An 18,432-nucleotide genomic window follows, 5' to 3' on the forward strand; every position below is an offset into this window, starting at 1 on the left:
TCGGCGGCCATTTTGTTCTTCTCGTGGTTCCAGCGGGGAGAGAAGGAGGAAGCAGGGAGCGGGGCGGCTGGGTGGGGGGGGACCCGCCGCGGCTGCTGCCACCACCGCCTCTGTGCTCGTGGCGTGGGGGAAGGAGGTGTGAGTCCCGGGCGCGAGCCGGCGGCGGCGCCGCTGCTGCGGGAGGGCCGGCGGCGGGAAGGCGATGGCGGATATAGATAAACTCAACATCGACAGCATCATCCAACGGCTGCTGGAAGGTGAGGGGGGCGGAGGGGGCGGGCCTTCGGGGGACCCCCGGGGTTCAAGGGAGGGAGCTGAGAGCCGGTTGGGCTGCGGCGCCCCGGGACTGAGCCCCGAGGGGACCCGGAGGGCCGCCGCGGGGAGGCCGGCCGCGGGGTCCCGAACTCGGCGCCACCCTCCGCCCCTCGGGCTCCGCTCATTCATTGCAGTGGGAAGCATCCTTTCTGCCGGCGGTGGAATTTGAAAACTCCGCGAACCCGGGGCGGGGGGAGGAAGAGGATTTTGGCGGGGGTCGGGGGTTCCCCTGTGCCACCCGCCGCAACGCGTGTGCCGGACTTTGCCCGGCCCGATCGGGCTTCCGGTCCTCGTCCTTTCCGCAGGCGAGTTGATGGTGTGTGTGTGGGTTCCTCCGGGCTCCGGGCCGTTTTTCCTGTCCCCATGGCTTTTCTGTTTATATTTTGCGGTTCTGGCGGTCAAGGGACTCGTTTCTTGTTACTTGGCGACGCGGGGGAGGTGGGACCCCCCCCATCTCCTCCAGCTCTACCCCCAAACCCCCCCCCCCGAAGTCTTTCCGGTCGCCCTCGCCTCGGAGCCGTCCCGGCTGTGTCCCGAGCGTGCATCTGATGCGGTGACTGTCGCCTCACTGGCTTCCCAAGTGCCCGGCTCCGCGCAGAGCGCCGGCCGCTCCTCCGATTGTCGCCGGGACGACAATGACAGGGAATGCTCCTGCCGCCCAAGCTATGGAGAAGGCATTCGGTGCTCTGTAGCCTTCTCAACTGTTTGACCGAAGAAATTAAGGACTAGAAGCCAAGTCGCTGGACCAAGGTCACACGGTTAGCGGCAGTGAAGTTCAAAGGTCAGCAGTCAGGAGCTGGAACTTGCTGCATCCCACTGTCGCCCTGTGTAGAAGGAAAGGCGGTGGGGGTGGGGGGGAGGCATCGTGTGGCTAAGGAAAGGTTAAAATCCAGCTTTCTCTGGGGCTGACCTGACTTGGAAGCGCCTGGCGCACGATTGACAAGTGGGAGAGGGAAGCTGAGTGGAGCTGCCCTCAGATTCAAGAGCCTGTATGTGGACGTCCTGTCAAGACTTGGGAAGATTCCAGGCAAATCCCCTCTGGATTTGGGCACCCGATCTGTGAGATGTACATGCCTGTCGGGGATCCGTTTGAGACCGTGGACAGTTGGCCAGTTCTGGGAGCAGATTTTTTTTTTTTTTTTTTGGTGGTATGGGATTTGAACTCAGGGCCAACACCTTGAGCCACTCCACCAGTATTTTCGACATGGGGTTTAGAGAACTGACATCTGCAGTGTGCGGGACTTTGGCCGGCTGGATTGGCTTCTGGTCCTTGTCCTTTATGCCTTTGTTTATTGATTGATTTTATTAATTTTTTGGCGGCTCTGGGGTTTGAACTCAGGGCCTCACACCACTTACTAGGCAGAAACTCTTACCCCTTGAGCCACTCCACCAGTCCCTGGGGGCACATCTCTTGAAAGCAGTTGAAATAAAATGGAGGTCATGTCCTTAATCTCTGTGTTTTTCCCTTTTGTACTTTAAAGAACATCTCTAAAGACTCCTGAAATGCTCTTCATATGTTGCTGCCATTTGTAGGTGAAAGCCTTGTCCTTTATTCGGTCCCTGGCATTTATGTGAGAACTATTTTTCGTTCTAGTCAGTACAGTTCTCTGTGAGGCAGAAACTGATTAAAATAGTTTGCCATAAGAAAGGAACTTTTATTAAAATGCTTTGGTTTTAATTTTTTTCTCTTGATTTGTTGCTGTACTGGGTTTGAACTCAGGACCTCACCTTGCCTTTGGTGTCTAGGTGCTCTGCCACCTGAGCTGTGCCCCAGTCTGGTTCTAAAGTTTGAAAGTGAACATTTGCACTGGGTGTGTGAGGCCAGACTGGAGAGGGCTTTGTTTCCCTGAGAGCAGGAGGGATTGGATTCTGAGGGTGGAGCAGGGAGGTCTGATTAAGTTTTGGTTGCCCTTAACTGTGCTGTGCACATTACAGATTGTACATTTAATCTTTAGAATTGTGCTGAAAATTTTGCCTTCTTATATTTCTTTTTTTTTTTTGTTGAAATTAATAAAGTAGTGCCCTTAAATGCCTTGGGAATAGGCTAACTGATAAACGTGTTTAAGTTCCCTTTTTTCTCATGGATGTTAAATTGGCACGGAAACTGTTGAAGAGCATCTATTGAGGATATGTATAGAGCTCAGAGGATGTTAATAATTTTTATGCCTTTTTTCCCTAAAACATTTTAAGTGAGGAATTCTGAAAAGGAGAAAATACGGCTTTTGTGACCTTTTTTTAAGCTTTTTTTTTTTTTTTTCATGTTATGCAGTGATGTTTTAAGCTTGAGTTCTGCATGTTAGTTGAGAAGTGGTTCAGTAAGTTGTACTAAGCAGGCAGCTCAAAAGTGAGGTCTTTAAGAAAAACAGCACTTTGGTTTACTTAAGCACTACAGCTTTTCCATAAGGCAGGCCAACCTGAGGCTCACCTCTGTAGTCTTTTTGCAAGGTCTTGTCTTGCTAATAATAAAAACTTAAAAGTTGTTAGCGTCTTAGTGTAGCTGACAGTAGCTACTTAAGAAGAAAAAATAAACTTTTTTTATTTTTTTTAAATAGCAGTACTAGGGTTTGAGCTCAGGCAGGTGCTCTACCGCCCCAATAAACTAGTTGGTGGTTGGTCTAATACTCAGTTGTGTTGGGCACAGGTGAGGTTTGGGGCATTTTTACCTGTGAACCTCTCAAGGAGCAGCATTTTTCTTCATTACCAAGTGATCATGCCTCCAGGTTTGCAAGAAGCATCCTGTGCTAAAGAAGACCATTGTCAAACTATGAGCATGCTTTAGTGATTTAAATACACCTGTTAGCACGGGAAGCTTTGGCCAGTTTGCTCTCTGATACATGGGCTCTTTCTGAAGGTAGTGTTCAAATGCTGAAAATCAAAAACTGTCTAACCCATGTGCTTGGCTTTCTGTGTAATACGAAACATGTTCACCTTCTAGTGTTTTTAAAAGGCAGCAGTCCCAAGTCCTAATGGTGATAAAAGATTTTTTTTTAAGGAGTTTATTTTTTTTCCCCAACCCCCAAAAGGAGTTCTTAAAATGTTGAGGAAAAAAACCAGAAGTCATCTTTCTTAATGGACATCTGCGGTTGCTTTTACCCAGCAGATAATTCAGCAGTGACACCCAAGTTGCGTGTGTATGGCACCGTAACTTACAAGAGATAGCCTGTTGATGGCATGCACACTGCCTCACTTGGGGGACAGGCAGGGCAAGACTGCTTGGAGGAGATGAAGTTCTACAGCTTGCAGGAAACCTTTGAAAAAGTACACCATGGAGAAGACTGCTGTCCTGGTGCTGTCAGTGCTGGTGGAAGGCAGTGGGGAAAGCAGGCACAGGAGCCCTGACCAGCTCCTCAGAAGTGGGGAACAGAGGTGGGCTGGGCCATGTGCCAGCCCAGCAGTAGTTATGGTAGAAGTTGGTGAGGTAGTTTTATGTCCCCATGACTGACTGTTCTGGAAAACCATGTGCCAGTCAGTCCACTTGATAAGGGACGACTCCTGATCTTGAGACAGACATGACTGATGTTGTGCAGACTAAGCTGCTTTGTTTAATTTACAGTGGGGCTGTTAGATCTTAAAGACTGAGAGAGAATATTCTGGGTGTGAATTGCATTGTAGATGAATGAGGAAGTCTCAAAGGCGTATCTAAGACAAATAAGGAAGTTTTTCCTTGGTGCTGAAATTCTGAAACAAATTTGTTTTAGAATCTAACCTGTATCCAAAGTATGAGGAAAATGGGCTGGTGCAGTGGCCCAGGTGGTAGAGCGCCTGTCTAGCAAGCGTGAGGCCCTTAGTTCAAACCCCAATACTGCCAAAGAAAAAAAAAAGTATGAAGAAAAGATGATTTATTTATATATCTTGATGATCTATCTGAAACCTCCAGTTTCTCCAGAAGACTACAGTTTATTGGCATCCTTTCTTTGGAAGGGAGTGGGCATCGCCGATATTAAGGCTTAAAGGAAATTGAAACTCGTGTGGGGTCAGATGTAGAGTGTGCACTGAAACTTCTGAAAATATGGAAAATGGAAAGCTCACCATTTTCAATGAGTTTACTTCACCTTAGGTGTAAAAACCAAGACACTTCATTGACAGCAGCAGGCCCTGCCTGCTGGAGAAAGTGGGTGTCACCTTTAAGGCCTGAAGTCTGCATGACACCAGCTGTTACAGCAGTGCTGTGGGGACAATTAGACGGTCAGGCAGTGGAAGTCTTCCTGCTAGTGGCTGCAAAGAAACCAAAAGATTCTATTTTTTCCCCCTTTTTCTTTTTCCTTCTTCCATGTGGTACTGGGGTTTGAACTAAGGGCCTCATACTTGCTAGGCAGGCAAATAGGCTCTACCACTTGAGCCATGGCCCGAAAGTATTTTTCATTTTTTGTGGGTTGTTTTTTGGTTTTTGTACTGGGGCTTTGAACGCGGGACCTGTGCTTGCTAGGCAGGCACTCTACCACTTGAGCCACCCTTCCAGTCCCCTAAGGATTCTTGATACTGTTTTTGTGGTTTGCTTTTTTTTTTTTGGTAGAGGATAACTTGGTTGGTTGTGGGAAAGTTTATGTTGCAATTGTTTAGTGAGTTTTTTAGTTACTTGGTTCGAGGTCTTCCCTAAACTTAACGGGTCTCTCTTTCTGTGTATGGTTTTCCTGTCATTGCATAGAACACAGGGATAGATAGCTTTAAGCCCAGGTAAGAGCAGAGCTGCAGTTTGTAGTTTTCATTGTAGCTACTATAAGATAGAGACACTTGAACTTTCTGTCCATCTTTGTCTTTTGAATGGTGTCAGTAGTATTACTTGTTGTCCAGATGGTATAGCTGTAGTCACAGCATGTATGTGATTTGCTCTTCCCTATTTATCCTAGTTATCCGCCACCTCCACGAGGCTGTAAGGAAGGTTCCAGGGAAAGGGAACTATTCTGCTGCCAGGGTGTCCCCAGCATCTAACTCAGTAGCATACAGAGGGAAAGTGGCACACAGCAGATGCTCAGCGGCTCTGTGTAGTGCAAATTGGCCTTGAACTTATGGTCCCCCTCCCCCTCCCAAGTGCTGGGATTACAGGTATGACCTCACCACATCTGGCTGAGTATGGCACTGTTGCTTTATAATTTTAAAGTCCAGTAGCAGGTTTTTTACTAGTCAAAAAGATACCATCTCAGAGCTGAGTTGTGGCTCAAGGGTAAAGTGCCTGCCTAGCAAGTGGGAAGCCCTGAGTTCAAACTCAGGTACCACCCAAAAAAAGGTATGTAGTCTAGTCTCATGAAGTGACATGTGCCTATAATCCCAGCACTCTGGGGGTTTAGGCAGGATTTCACGTCAAGCCAGTCTGGGCCACATAGACAGATCCTGTCTCAAAAAGAAAAGCAAAACAGAATGAGAATTAAAAGTATCATGAATGGTGTCTAAAGGTGGTGGTGGAAAGCTCCCAAAGCCAAAAAAATTTGTATTTGCAACATTGATTTAATCTGATGGCATTGATTTACTATAGCTTTGATATCTGTACAGGTATAAGCCAAATGTTACAGAACTGCTCTCCTGAAAGACTTAGATTGGGCCACTCATTCACAAGTTTGGAATTCTGCTGAAGAAAATTCAGATTGAAACCAGAAGCTTCTAGGAGTTCCCTCCTAGCCAAAAATACATTTTCCTGCTGGGCAGTCTGCCCAGGTTTCTGGCTGACTTATAGAATCCCAGTGATGAGGGTTTTCTGGCCAGTGAAGCAGGGATCCAACCATCTTTCCTTCCATCAGGGGTGTTTCTTGAATTCCATGTCTGGATAGAATAGGACAATTACTACAGTTCTTCTAGAAAAAGAGAATTTTTTTCCTCAGTTGGTGTTTTATTCCATGTGTGTCTGAACTATCTCCTCTTAAAAATTAATTGCTGTGCCTGCCTTCTTGTTCTTGTTTCATGATCCTTTGATCAGAAAGAAACTCAGTCTTTCAGTCCAGTTATACATTTTGGGACACAAAGTAAAATGATTTTCCTAAAATTACATAATTAATCTGGTAACTTCGGCTCCTGGCTGGTGCCTGGTTCAGGCATGTCTGCTCATCTTCTTCACTTTGTGCTTCAAGAGTTTATCCCTTCTCCCTCATCATCCTTCCTTAATTTTCACTGGAAAAAATACTCTGCGTCCTGTTCCACTTCTGCTCAAGAGAGTTCAAGGTTTTCAGCAACCATTTGTGCTGACAGGTGGCTTCACCTGGTGTACTACTTCTCAACAAACATACCAATATTTCCCCTCATAATTTTTATGGTCACTTCAGATATTTACAGAGCCAAACTAGGCACAAGCCAGTTAAACTTTTTGCTGTTGTTCAGCTATTGGGCCAAATGATTTTACAATCTGAATACAAAAAAAAATGCCTGCAGAACTATCGAAATTTAAATTGGCAACATGACTTAATCTGATGGATTTTGTGGTTCTGCTAAAACAAGATCCCTTGATACTGACTGTAATGGTGGAGAGATGTAGCCTTAATTTCTTTCAGTCCGGTCCTGTATTTTCACTTTAGTTTAGAGAATCTCTGCTTTTGTACCTTTGATGAGGTACAAAAACAAGCATAAACAGTTGGATTCAAACACAAGGAAGAGAATCAGGCTCCATACTTACCAGATTCTGCTGGCCAGCAGTGGTGTTGGGTTGCCTTAGCAGTTTGGTGTTATTTAATCTGTGTTTAATGACTGCTCTGTTACTACTGGACCAAAACAGAATTTCTTCATTGCTACCACTCCTTACCTACTGCTACCTTCGGCAGCAGACAGACCTGAGTGCTCCGAGCCACATACTGTGGGAGTATCAGGTGCCTGTGCTGTGTAATGACTTTCTCCCGTTGCTTTTATCTGTTTTGCACACGGTGTCATCCTTGGCCATGTGTACTCATGATTATAAATGCAAATGCAGACACAAAGGTTGCTTAAGAAAATAGGGTACAATGAGCGTATTTTGTTTAATGAAATGAAAACAACGCTTGAACTTCTTCCTGGATGAATCAGATTCTTGAGATCCTCATCATCCTCTGAAGAACACTGATGGGGAGAAGATACAGTGCGTTTCTAACCCCATGTGTTAAACTAGGCAGTCTTAGGACAGATGTGCCGAGCAGATGTGCAGAGATTGAGAGAAGTGCAGGTAGTGAGCTGGAGCCGGGGGCCGCAGGGAATGTGACCTCGGCACTAGTGAAGGAGGACTGACGCTTAGACGGGGTGATCCCCTTGATCAGGAGGGAGCCTGTTCTATGAAGGAGTCTTAGCTAGTATAAAGGGTCTAGCTGAGTCTGAAGATCTTGAAAGTATCTTGAACATATGTTTTGGCCCCCTCTTTTTTTTAAAATTTGTGTCTTCTCAAGTGTTTAAAACTTCTGTGTTAAAGTGTGTTTTGAGTTGATTGGACTCATTGGGGTTTTTCTCCTCTGCAGTGAGAGGGTCCAAGCCAGGTAAGAATGTCCAGCTACAGGAGAATGAAATCAGAGGACTGTGCTTGAAGTCTCGGGAGATCTTTCTCAGCCAGCCTATCCTACTAGAACTTGAAGCACCACTCAAAATATGTGGTAAGTTTTGGCGCACTTGAACTGTCTTTGGCTACGTGCTTGATTAACGAGATGGATGTGCTGCTGGTTTTGTATTAGCTAGCAGAGTCTTCCTGTTTCTGGATAACCTGGTTTAGAAGAAATACCTTTAACGGACTCGGTTTACTCAGCTGCGCTTCAGATTTTTAAAAGTTATTTCCCTGAAGGATCTAAACACTGCAGAGGAAATAAGCCGACTCGAGCTAAGAAAAGTATACAAGATTATAGTGGAGCTTAAACCTACACTGCTTGTAGCTAAAACTAGAACTTGTGTTTGCTTCTGGGTTTGTGCTTACTGGTACACAGTAGAAGCAGATAATACTCTGTACATGCTAAACACTAAACTTCATTCCCTGAAGTAGTGATACATTCTTGTAGCATTTGCTCCATTGATAAGGCTTCTGTTTTAAAAGTGAAGTGTTCCCTTTTGGCATTGTCTGGCAGGGAACAATGAGAGCTGAATGCAGTAGTGGGTGTGCTGCTGACATAGGACCCTGAGACTGAGCTGTTGGAGATCAGATTGTGATCAGCCAACCTGAAAAGGAAACCGTGTTCCTTGGCAAGAATGCACACCGAGACATCCTGCTTTCTACAAAATAAATTCTGCATTAGTTGAGTTTTGTGTGAGGTTCTGAATATACCCTTAAAGTTTTTATCACAGTCAGTTGAACTAAATATGATACAAGACTGGAAATAACCGAGTGTTGACTGTCAAATGAACCTCTTGTTATAGGTAATTGCATTGTGCAGTAAGTAGTCAGAGAACTGAGCTGTATGTGTGGTAACACCGTATAACCAAGTTCTTGCCTCTAGGTGACATCCATGGGCAATACTATGATTTACTTCGACTTTTTGAATACGGTGGCTTTCCACCAGAAAGCAACTATCTGTTTCTCGGGGACTACGTGGACAGGGGGAAGCAGTCATTGGAGACCATCTGCCTCTTACTGGCCTACAAAATCAAATATCCTGAGAATTTCTTTCTTCTCAGAGGGAACCATGAATGTGCCAGCATCAATAGAATTTACGGATTTTACGATGAATGTAAGTACATCTAAAGAAGAGTTAACGTAAATGAAGATACTTTGTCACAAACTGGATTGGGACACTTTTCTTGTTAGGGTTTAGGAGAGTTGGATGTAATGTTGTAAGAGCAAGCTCTTTCTTTATTATCGTGGGTTTTCCTTTGTTAGATAGAAGATGTAATACCTGAATTCCTTTATGTGCTGATCAGATTGGAAGTAAGGAACACAGTAATGGTTTCTTTAAGATAATTGTTGTGAGTACAGTGTTCACAATAACTTTTTTTTTGGTCTTACTGGGGCTTGAACCCAGTGCCTTCACCTTGAGCCACTCCATGAGCCCTTGTTTGTGAAGGGTTTTTCGAGATAGGGTCTTGAGAACTATTTGCCCGAACTGGCTTTGAACCACAATCCTCCTGATCTCTGCTTCGTGAATAGCTAGGATTACAGGTGTGAGCCACTGGTTCCTGGCTAATATTCACAGTAACTTAATTCTTATTAGTACAACCTGAGAACCTGTCCAAATAGACAGCATTTTAACAACTTTATTGAGATAGTTTCATTCCCTAAAATCCGTTGACTTAAAGTGTACAATTCAGTGGTTTGTAGTTACTTTATAGAGCTGCCAGCGCCCGGTGACAAATCGTATTTGTAAAGCTTGAGTGGTTGAGTGGAGGAGTTTTTGTTCCTCTTTCTAAGCAAACATAAAATGTCAACAGCTTTTGAATGCTTGTCTCCGCTGTCCTTGCTTTAGATATTGCTGCTAGGAGAGGGTTCAGGTTGGGAGCAGAGGGGTGGTTAATGAATTTCGGTTACTTAGCACTTATTAAAGTGACCAGTGTGGTCAGTGAAGGATTGTCACTGTGGCCCTCCCCGTCATGCAGTCAGAGCCTGTAGTCACTCAGAACAAGATGTTTTCTCTTTTGGTGGTTCTGAGCTTTGAACTCAGGGCAGAACAGGATGTTCTTTCTCTCAGTCACAGAGATGTGTTGATCAGACCCCTTGAGAGACATGTTCATAGACTTCGCCTTTCCACAGCTGGATGCTTTGTTTCCTGTATGGCCTTGAGATCAGTGGATGAGAAGAGGTGGGAGGGAGTCATTGCAGTCAGCTCTCCTTAGGTAGTGAAGTTGACTTTTGTGATGGTGTGCTTTACATATTTATTACAGGTTTTACTGGGGTGTTGGGTAAGGAAGGGTTCCCTTTACACAAAAAGGAAGTACTGTGTTATCTCGATGAGGTCCAAATCCAGATGGTCTCTGTTGTGGCCTGTCACAACAGGTGATTTGGATGTGATGTGATGGTTTGGAGTTGCATTAGTCGCAGTTTCTATTTAAGGGAGTGGTCTTCTGAAATGCTTTAGATGTTGGTTGATACCAGCTTTGATGCCTGTTCAGTCTTCAGGACATTTGCAGGCCTTGTGCCCAAGCTTGCCCTTCTCCCACCAAGCATGTATTTTTGGGCTAGCCTAATGTGGGCATGAGTGTCCTTCATAAGAAATGTCAGTCTGATAGCTCGCAGACATTCTTTAAAACTGTTGATAGTTTAAATAAAACGAAAAGATTTATTCACATGTAGATGTCTTTTTTTTCTTTTTTAAAGAATGTTCAAATTTATTTTTTAAAATTGACAATTAGCCGTGTGGTGGTGGCTCACGCGTGTAATTCTAGATACTTAGGAAGCAGAGATCAGGAGGATGGCAGTTTGAAGCCAGCCTGGGGAAATAGCTCATGAGATCCTATCTTGCAAAAATCCATAACAAAAAAGTTATGGTGGAGTGGCTCAAGGTATAGGCCCTGAGTTCAAGCCCCCCAGTACCTCAAAAAAAAAAAAAATCTACATTAAATGCAGATTTCTATGGAAGAATTTAAAAACCACTATTTGGGGACTGCAGGTATAGCTCACGTGGTAAGAGCAATTGCCTAGCAAGCCTGAGGCCCTGAGTCCAAACCCCAATATCACCCCATCCCCCAAAATCCCCACTATTTTGAAGCGATAGACTTATTTCCCAAGTGTAATAAATACTTTTTCTAATATGGCTCTGGAAAGGCATCATTCAGTAGTATGAGAATGCTCTCCAGTCCCCCTGTGATTGGAGCTGTGCTGTCACAGATGTAGTAGAGAAGGGAGAAAGGACAGTAGCTGAGAGTTGGTGCTCGGAACAATAGCAGGGAGAAAACCAAACTGACTTTTGGTGGAGGAGGCAACAAAGACAGATAGCGAAGAAGAGCTAGAGAGTGTTGCAAGAAGCTGTCTCCCAGGGGGGAAGAAGACAAATCCGCAATGCCAAATGCAGGACAGGAAAGGAATAGCCCAGGAAAACACCATGGATGGGGTGCTCAGATGAGCTTCAGGAGAAAACAGAACCAGATCACTTTATAAATGGGGTTACAATAGTCTAGCCTGGCTTTGTGGTGTTTGTATCAGCAGCACTGCTGGAAACTGGAGGTGTTGGTTGTGCACCGTCCCCCTTCAGCCTCTTGTATAGAGGAATTTGAACTTCCAGACCCTCCAGGGAAGCAAATGTGGGAATAGGGAATTTGTGGCCTCCAAAGGGTGGTGATGAGTCAGTTACTCCTAGTCATTAAGGAACTAGAACCTGTTAAGGCCTGGTTGGTTTGCACTAGGTTGAGAGGTTTAGTTCAGGGAATCTGTTGCTTATGCCACCTCTAACTCAAAAGGAGCATCACATGAGAGATCTCTAGATGTCCCTCTAGAGGTCTGTTCCTCTAGGACAGGGAAGGAAAATCCACTAAGGACAAATTCATTTAGGAATAAAGATGTGATTTTAAACAGAATTGGTGCTGTGAAATAATTGTTGGGGTTTGGTGGTAATCCTTAGATATATCCTACCTGGGATTCTGATTTCACGCATTTTTAAATACTCCATGGGAAAATGTAAATGGTTGCTCATAGATCAGAACTCCCTTGTATTGTATGCTTTTACGTCCACTGCTAAGCCCTTCAGGAGATTATGAATAAAGGCAAACAACCTTTTGTTTACTTAAAAGGTGAGCAGAGCCTCACTTTGAAGGATGAAGCTACAGAACAATGATTATCTCTAACCCTCCCATGTTTTCACAGGTAAAAGAAGATACAACATTAAACTATGGAAAACTTTCACAGACTGTTTTAACTGTTTACCGATAGCAGCCATCGTGGATGAGAAAATATTCTGCTGTCATGGAGGTGTGTGGACTGACTTTTAAATCCATTTGAGAGTTAACCTTGGGGTGACTTCCTCTGTCAGGTCACTCTCCTTTTTTTTCTTGGGCGGTACTGGGGCTTGAACTCAAGGCCTACACCTTGAGCCACTCTGCCACCCTTTTTTGTGATGGGTGTTTTTGAGATAGGGTCTTGAGAACTGTTTGCCTAGGCTGACTTTAAACTGCGATCCTCATGATCTGTGCCTGTTGGGTAGCTAGGATTATAGGCGTGAGCTACCAGCTCCTGCCTTTTTTGATTTTACGTCTCATGTTCTCAGATTGACACAGCCAGAATCATTTTTATAGAAGTCTGAAATAAAAAGCTGATTTGTTACAGGGAATTCTAGCCCCTCTGATCAGTTTAATTTGAAAACAGAGCAGAAAAAATTTTAAATACAAAATGAACAGCAGCTAACTTGCCGAGCCATGGATCGCTAGAATACTGAGAGTGTGAGTAAATTTCCCCTTGAGCTGTTTTCCATCTTATCTCAACCTTTCTGACGTGATTCTAAAAGCTCTTTTGCTTTGCTCGGTGCTTGTGCTGTGTATGAGATAATTAAAACCATAATTGAAAGATTTATTTTTGGTCAGAAATTAAACAAATATCAAAGAGCTGCCATAAGGTATTTTAATAAAGACCATACCCCTGCCCTCCTAGCCAGGTGTGGCTACAGTTGGTCATGAGACTCTTAACTCAGCTGAGAATAGGCTACATCTTAGCTGACCAGAGAGATCCGAGGGCCTGTGGACAGCAGAGCTTTCCTAGAGCTGCCTCACCCTGAGCACCTGCACCTTCTGTGCCCAGTTGGTACAGCACTAGTGACAACATTGAGTGTGGGCTTCACTCATTCTCGTCATCTTGGAGCCATGCAGAGGAGTTTCTAAAGTCACTGAATTTGAGTTGTACAAGATTGTATGTGTTTTTTGCAAGTACAAAGCCCTGAGTTTAAACCCCAGTCCCAAAAACAAAACAAAATAGATTCAGTATGTGGAAGCCATTGTCTGTGTACTGTTTAAATTTACGATGTGCGGGGGGAAGTGGCTCAGGGCTGGTAGAGCCCCTGCCTACCGAGCACAAGTCCCTGAATGAAAAAGAAAAGAGCCGTGCCTCACCTGTAATTCTAGCAACTCAGGAAGCGGAGATCAGGAGGATCGTGGTTTGTAGCCAGCCCTGGAAAAAACCTATCACAAAATAAGGGACTGGTGGAGTGGCTCCAGGTGTAGGCCCTGAGGTCAAGCCCCAGTACTGCAAAAAAAAAAAAAAGGCGAAGATAAACTTGCTATGTCTGCGTATTAGTGTGTGTAAGAAGTTCTGTTGTGAGCTCTGTGGAGCTGTCTGGGTTTTTAGGGTTTTTCTTTCAACCAAAACTAAGTAAGTAAACTATGGATTTAATTTAAGTTTGGTGCTGGTGTCGCTGAGTCTGCAGACGAATGGAACTGTTAACATGTGACGCCTTTTCACAGTTCGTCTCTCACCTGACAGGTTTGTCGCCAGATCTTCAATCTATGGAGCAGATTAGGCGAATTATGCGACCAACTGACGTGCCAGATCAAGGTCTTCTTTGTGATCTTTTGTGGTCTGACCCCGATAAAGATGTCTTAGGCTGGGGTGAAAATGACAGAGGAGTGTCCTTCACATTTGGTGCAGAAGTGGTTGCAAAATTTCTCCATAAGCATGATTTGGATCTTATATGTAGAGCCCATCAGGTATTGATTTTGAATTTTACATGTACACTTAAGAGCATGTGTGTGAGCGCAGATTCTCCTTGTTGATTTTGGTGGGTAGGTATTGCTAATTTATACAAAACATTTCTGGAAATGACCTACAGGCACAGTGGGAAACTGAAGAGTGCTTTTACTCACCTAAAATTTGCATCTACTTAACACTGAAAAACATTTCTCTTCAAGGTGGTTGAAGATGGATATGAATTTTTTGCAAAGAGGCAGTTGGTCACTCTGTTTTCTGCACCCAATTATTGTGGAGAGTTTGACAATGCAGGTGCCATGATGAGCGTGGACGAAACGCTAATGTGTTCCTTTCAGGTAGAGCACATTTCAGCATTGTTAAGTTTGAGTTCTGCTGCCCTAAAAATTTGTAACTTTCCCCTCACTGTTCACTTATGTTAAATAGGCTAAATTTTTACTTTCCAGTGTTTGTGACTAGTGCTCATCCTGTGTGAGTTATGTGTGGATGCCTTCTACATGGGACAAAACAACATGAAACCTTTCCTCCAGTGTGAGTGTGGGTGTGTGTGTGTGTTTTGGGCAGGTGTTCTACCACTTGGGCCACTCCAGCAGTCTCCAGTGTTGAATTTAACTGTTGTTGAATTACGAAATGGGTAAAAACAAGACAGTATACTAGCTCCTTATGCTTATGACTTTTTTTTTTAAGCTATTTAAAACCATGGTCTTTGTAATGTTAGGCCAAAATTAAACGATTGTTTGCGTGAGAGAATAGTGCTCACCACTGGGTGCCTATGTGCTGTGTGATTACATAGTTCTATTGATTTTCCTAGTGTCATTTCCACAAAACTATATGTGGAAGCACAATGTCATCATTGGACCTTCATTTGTCACAAAAGTAATACCTAAGATGCCTCACTCTTTGTCTCCTTTGCTTATTATGATAAACATGACTAATTTGAAGTTCATGTAGTCATAGACAAATACAATCAAGGAAGTCTGATGGCAGTTACCAATTAAGTGAACTGAAACCACTTACCAGGGAGAACTTGCAGCTTCCACAGATTTGCAAGGACTTAGTCTTCCTCCCCAGGAGTTTGAGAGCCATTTTTCTGAAGATTTCCCCCTTGGATCTGAAGGATTCTAACTAGAGGTTCTGTGAACTTAAAATTGTTGCTTACCAGAGGGAGAAAATCATAGATAATAAGTTTTATTTGTTCATCATGGCAGCCGTTAACTGTTGGCCTGCTTTGTGTTATTATACAGTGAGGCTTTCGGTTGTTGGGTGATTTAAAACAGCCAGAAACCTCTCTGAACAAGCAGTTACAAAATATTTTAGAAGATTTGGGGGTGACTTAATTTCCTAAAATGCACTGTCTTTTTTTAAATCTTTCTAGATTTTAAAACCTGCAGAGAAAAAGAAGCCGAATGCCACAAGACCCGTCACACCTCCAAGGGGTATGATCACAAAGCAAGCAAAGAAATAGATGTCATTTTGACACTGCCTAGTTGGGACTTGTAACATAGAGTATATAACCTTCATTTTTAAAACTGTAATGTGTACCGGTCAGCTTGCTCAGATAGATCTGTGTTTGTGGGGACCCTCCTTCCATTTTGATTTAATGAATGGCATTTGCTGGTTATATCAGCAAATGAAAGACACTCCATTCCCAAGAAAAAGTGTTTTTGTTTTTTAATGCCCTGTTCCTTTTGCAATGATGGCATTGAAGCTGTCCACCCTGGGACAGAGTGCCCTGTCTGAGGGTAAGTGTGCGATTGAACTTTTTTTAACTCAGTACAAACCATGAATAATGTAAATGCTTGTTATCTTTAGCATAAAGAGCCCTAGGGTGCTCTGACTGTACACGCTGTCATGAAATGCATACTGTTGTTAGAAACCACTGTGAACATTTTTTTAAAATTCTGTTTCAAAGGGATTGCTTTTTCTCTCATTTTGTGTTGTCCTGTGCAGAGTTTTTATACGGTAGGAGTGACCTTCACCCTCCAGCATCACTGCTAGGACGTTTAATTAAAGCACACTTTCCCCACGTACCACTTCAAATGACGGTTAAAGCCATTCTTTTAAATGCTTGTGACTCCTTCCGAAAGCCAAAGTTTCCGTTGGAATATGTAGTGACTCACCCCTGAGGACATAGTGGCATGGTTGTGTACACATGCCACCTCCCTGGGGATGCAGAAACAGGTTTTTGATTTTGAATAGCTGTTAGTAATATAGTACTGTTTAAGCTATTAATGATTAAAGTTAGTAACATTTTGTACAATTTCCATATAGTCTATTCATTAAGCAATCTTTTTACAGTTGGATCAGGCCTGAACTCGTCCATTCAGAAAGCTTCAAATTATAGAAACAATACTGTTCTATACGAGTGACCGATTATGCTTTCTTTGGCCTACACTCTTTATTCTACGGTGAAGTTGAGGCTTATAAGTCAAAACAAAGGAACTAACTTGCTGTCCACCAGTTTATACAGAACTCACAGTATCTATGACTTTTTTAAACTAAGATCTGTTCAAAAGAAATCTGTTTCAACAGATGACCGTGTACAATACCATGTGGTGAAAATGAATTCAAACTTATTAAATGACAAACTTGTTAAATCTTCTCAGTGTCTGTTTATCAGCACAATACACACAGGAGAACTGTTGATGGCATATTGAATAGATTTTAATGAATAAATTGCTCTGGAAACCCCAGTTTCATCTTGGATTTGTCTGCTACAAGTAGCCTATTTTCCAGAGGCATGTATGATGGAGATGCCTGTGTTTTTAAGCATTTTTACCTAGGAGTGACTTAAGAGTGAAGAGCCGGCACTGCCCTCCCCTCCTGTTTGGGTGGGTGAAGCTTACTCTTTATCCATGTTTTCTTATTATCTAGGTTCACTTGAACTTGGTGATCAATTTAAAAGCTACTGTCCTTATCATTCTGACTCATCCACCTGTGTTTTCATGTGTAAATCTTTTGATCTCTTCCCCCTTCCTTAATTCTCATGGAACAGAGTTGTGTTATAGCTCTGTTTGTTTTTTGTTTTTGTTTTTGTTGTTACAAACTGGTTCCTTTTGTGGGTGGTGAGAGTACCTCCTGGTAAGAACCTGTTTGGTGGAAGGACAAGCCCAGGCAAGCTAGGGTCCAGACTTCCATCTGTGCTAACGAGCTGGTGGTCCTAAGGCATCTGGCCCCAGTCTGCTGCTCTGTTGGTGAGGGGTGGGGTTAGACTCCATGACCTTCCTGCTCCGCTTCTGGGACGAATCCCATCTTGCATCCTTTAGTATTTCCACATCACATTCTCCCAAACCTCTGACGTAGAAGAGAAAAATAAGTGCTTACTGGTTGTGTCAGAGGCAGTTCTTCCCCAAACATTCTGAATCTGTCATTTCTAGGATTTCAAAAGTCCAGAAGGAGGCAAATTAGTCTGCCCTACTTGGGTTATACCAGTCCTGGAGTGTGTGTGGTGTCTAGCTTAAAATGACTTCAAGGAAAAGAACTATGTAGCATTGGTTAAGTGGAGAGCGAAGTCTTTGGTTTGAGGACATAAGCTCAGTAAGACTAGTATGTGGTGACAGAGCTTGAGGCCTCACCAGTGTCCTAAGTCCTTTCCTTTGTCCCCATGTGTCTCTGACCTAGTGGCTACCATCATCTGAGTACTGAGCCAGTGTCCCTGGCTGAGAACAGGCAGCTGTGACTTCCTCCATAGTGAATCTTGCGTGAAGTAATGTGGTGTGCTGAGAATGTGTCCACTGGACCTTGGCTGGATTCTCAGGTGCCTGCCTTTGGTTAGAGCTCTCTTAAGACCTGATGCTGAGGCAGGGATAGTGAAGCATTTCTGAGCACTTTGCATAGAGTGCCATTACAGGTTTTCAGCAAATGAAAGTTAGAGTTATTAGTGTCAGTTTCTTTTAGGTTTGTTTATTTATTCTTAATAAAAGCAACAGTATTTCTAAGTTTATAAGGAGAAGCACAGAGGGTAGAAAACAGAAGCATATCCTGTTCCTCAGTCCGAAATGGGAGCAAAGACTTCTTAGATTATTTTCTTTAAAAAGTACTTTTGGTCTCAGGAGGTGGTACCAGTATAAAACAAAGAGAAGTGATACTGTCTGTTGGTAGCTAAATACTCTGATGGTTAAACCCCATCCATTGAAAAATTGCTGGTTTGGGACCTGGTGATTGGGTCCATGTAGTTGCAGGGGGCAGCACACAGGTTGACATACTGTCCTTGTTCTTGAAGCATCTTGAAACTAGAGACTTCTCAGCCTGCATATAAATGAGAACTGAGCAAGGAGGAAGCCACTGGGCAGATAGTCCAACAGCTTGTCTCCCAGCATGGACTGCACGGGAGCTTGCTGGGAAGTGGGAGACCCAGGAGGGACAGAGGCAGCCCTGCAGGGCCGTGCTATGTGAGAAGCCATAGGATGGTTGGGGCAGTTTGCAGGTGAAGTGTCCCAGGGACACACAATCCAAACGTCACAGTAATTTAGTACTAGATGGGACAGAGTTCGAGGTCTCTGAGGTCAGAGAAGGAGTAGTTTGCGCATGTTTGGGCATATAGCCAAAACAGGTTTGAGGTGGTATCTGATGCCCATTACCTCAACCAAGCGAAGTACTCAAAGTTCGTTCACCCTCGAGGACTGGCTTGT

The 18,432-nt window shown here is 43.8% G+C and overlaps 1 protein-coding gene across 1 annotated transcript; it reads left to right on the forward strand.

Moving 5' to 3' along the window:
- Nucleotides 1-16: 16 nt before the first annotated feature.
- On the forward strand, nt 17-16,398 carry Ppp1cc (protein phosphatase 1 catalytic subunit gamma). The gene is made up of 8 exons (XM_020162430.2): nt 17-257; nt 7,719-7,850; nt 8,682-8,912; nt 11,975-12,079; nt 13,580-13,803; nt 14,005-14,139; nt 15,177-15,237; nt 16,100-16,398. Exons 1-8 carry the CDS (start codon nt 203-205, stop codon nt 16,168-16,170), a joined length of 1,014 nt encoding a protein of 337 aa, XP_020018019.2. The 5' UTR covers nt 17-202; the 3' UTR covers nt 16,171-16,398.
- Nucleotides 16,399-18,432: the final 2,034 nt, after the last annotated feature.

Source organism: Castor canadensis, chromosome 18 (genome assembly GCF_047511655.1).
Source record: "Castor canadensis chromosome 18, mCasCan1.hap1v2, whole genome shotgun sequence".
NCBI lineage: Eukaryota > Metazoa > Chordata > Mammalia > Rodentia > Castoridae > Castor > Castor canadensis.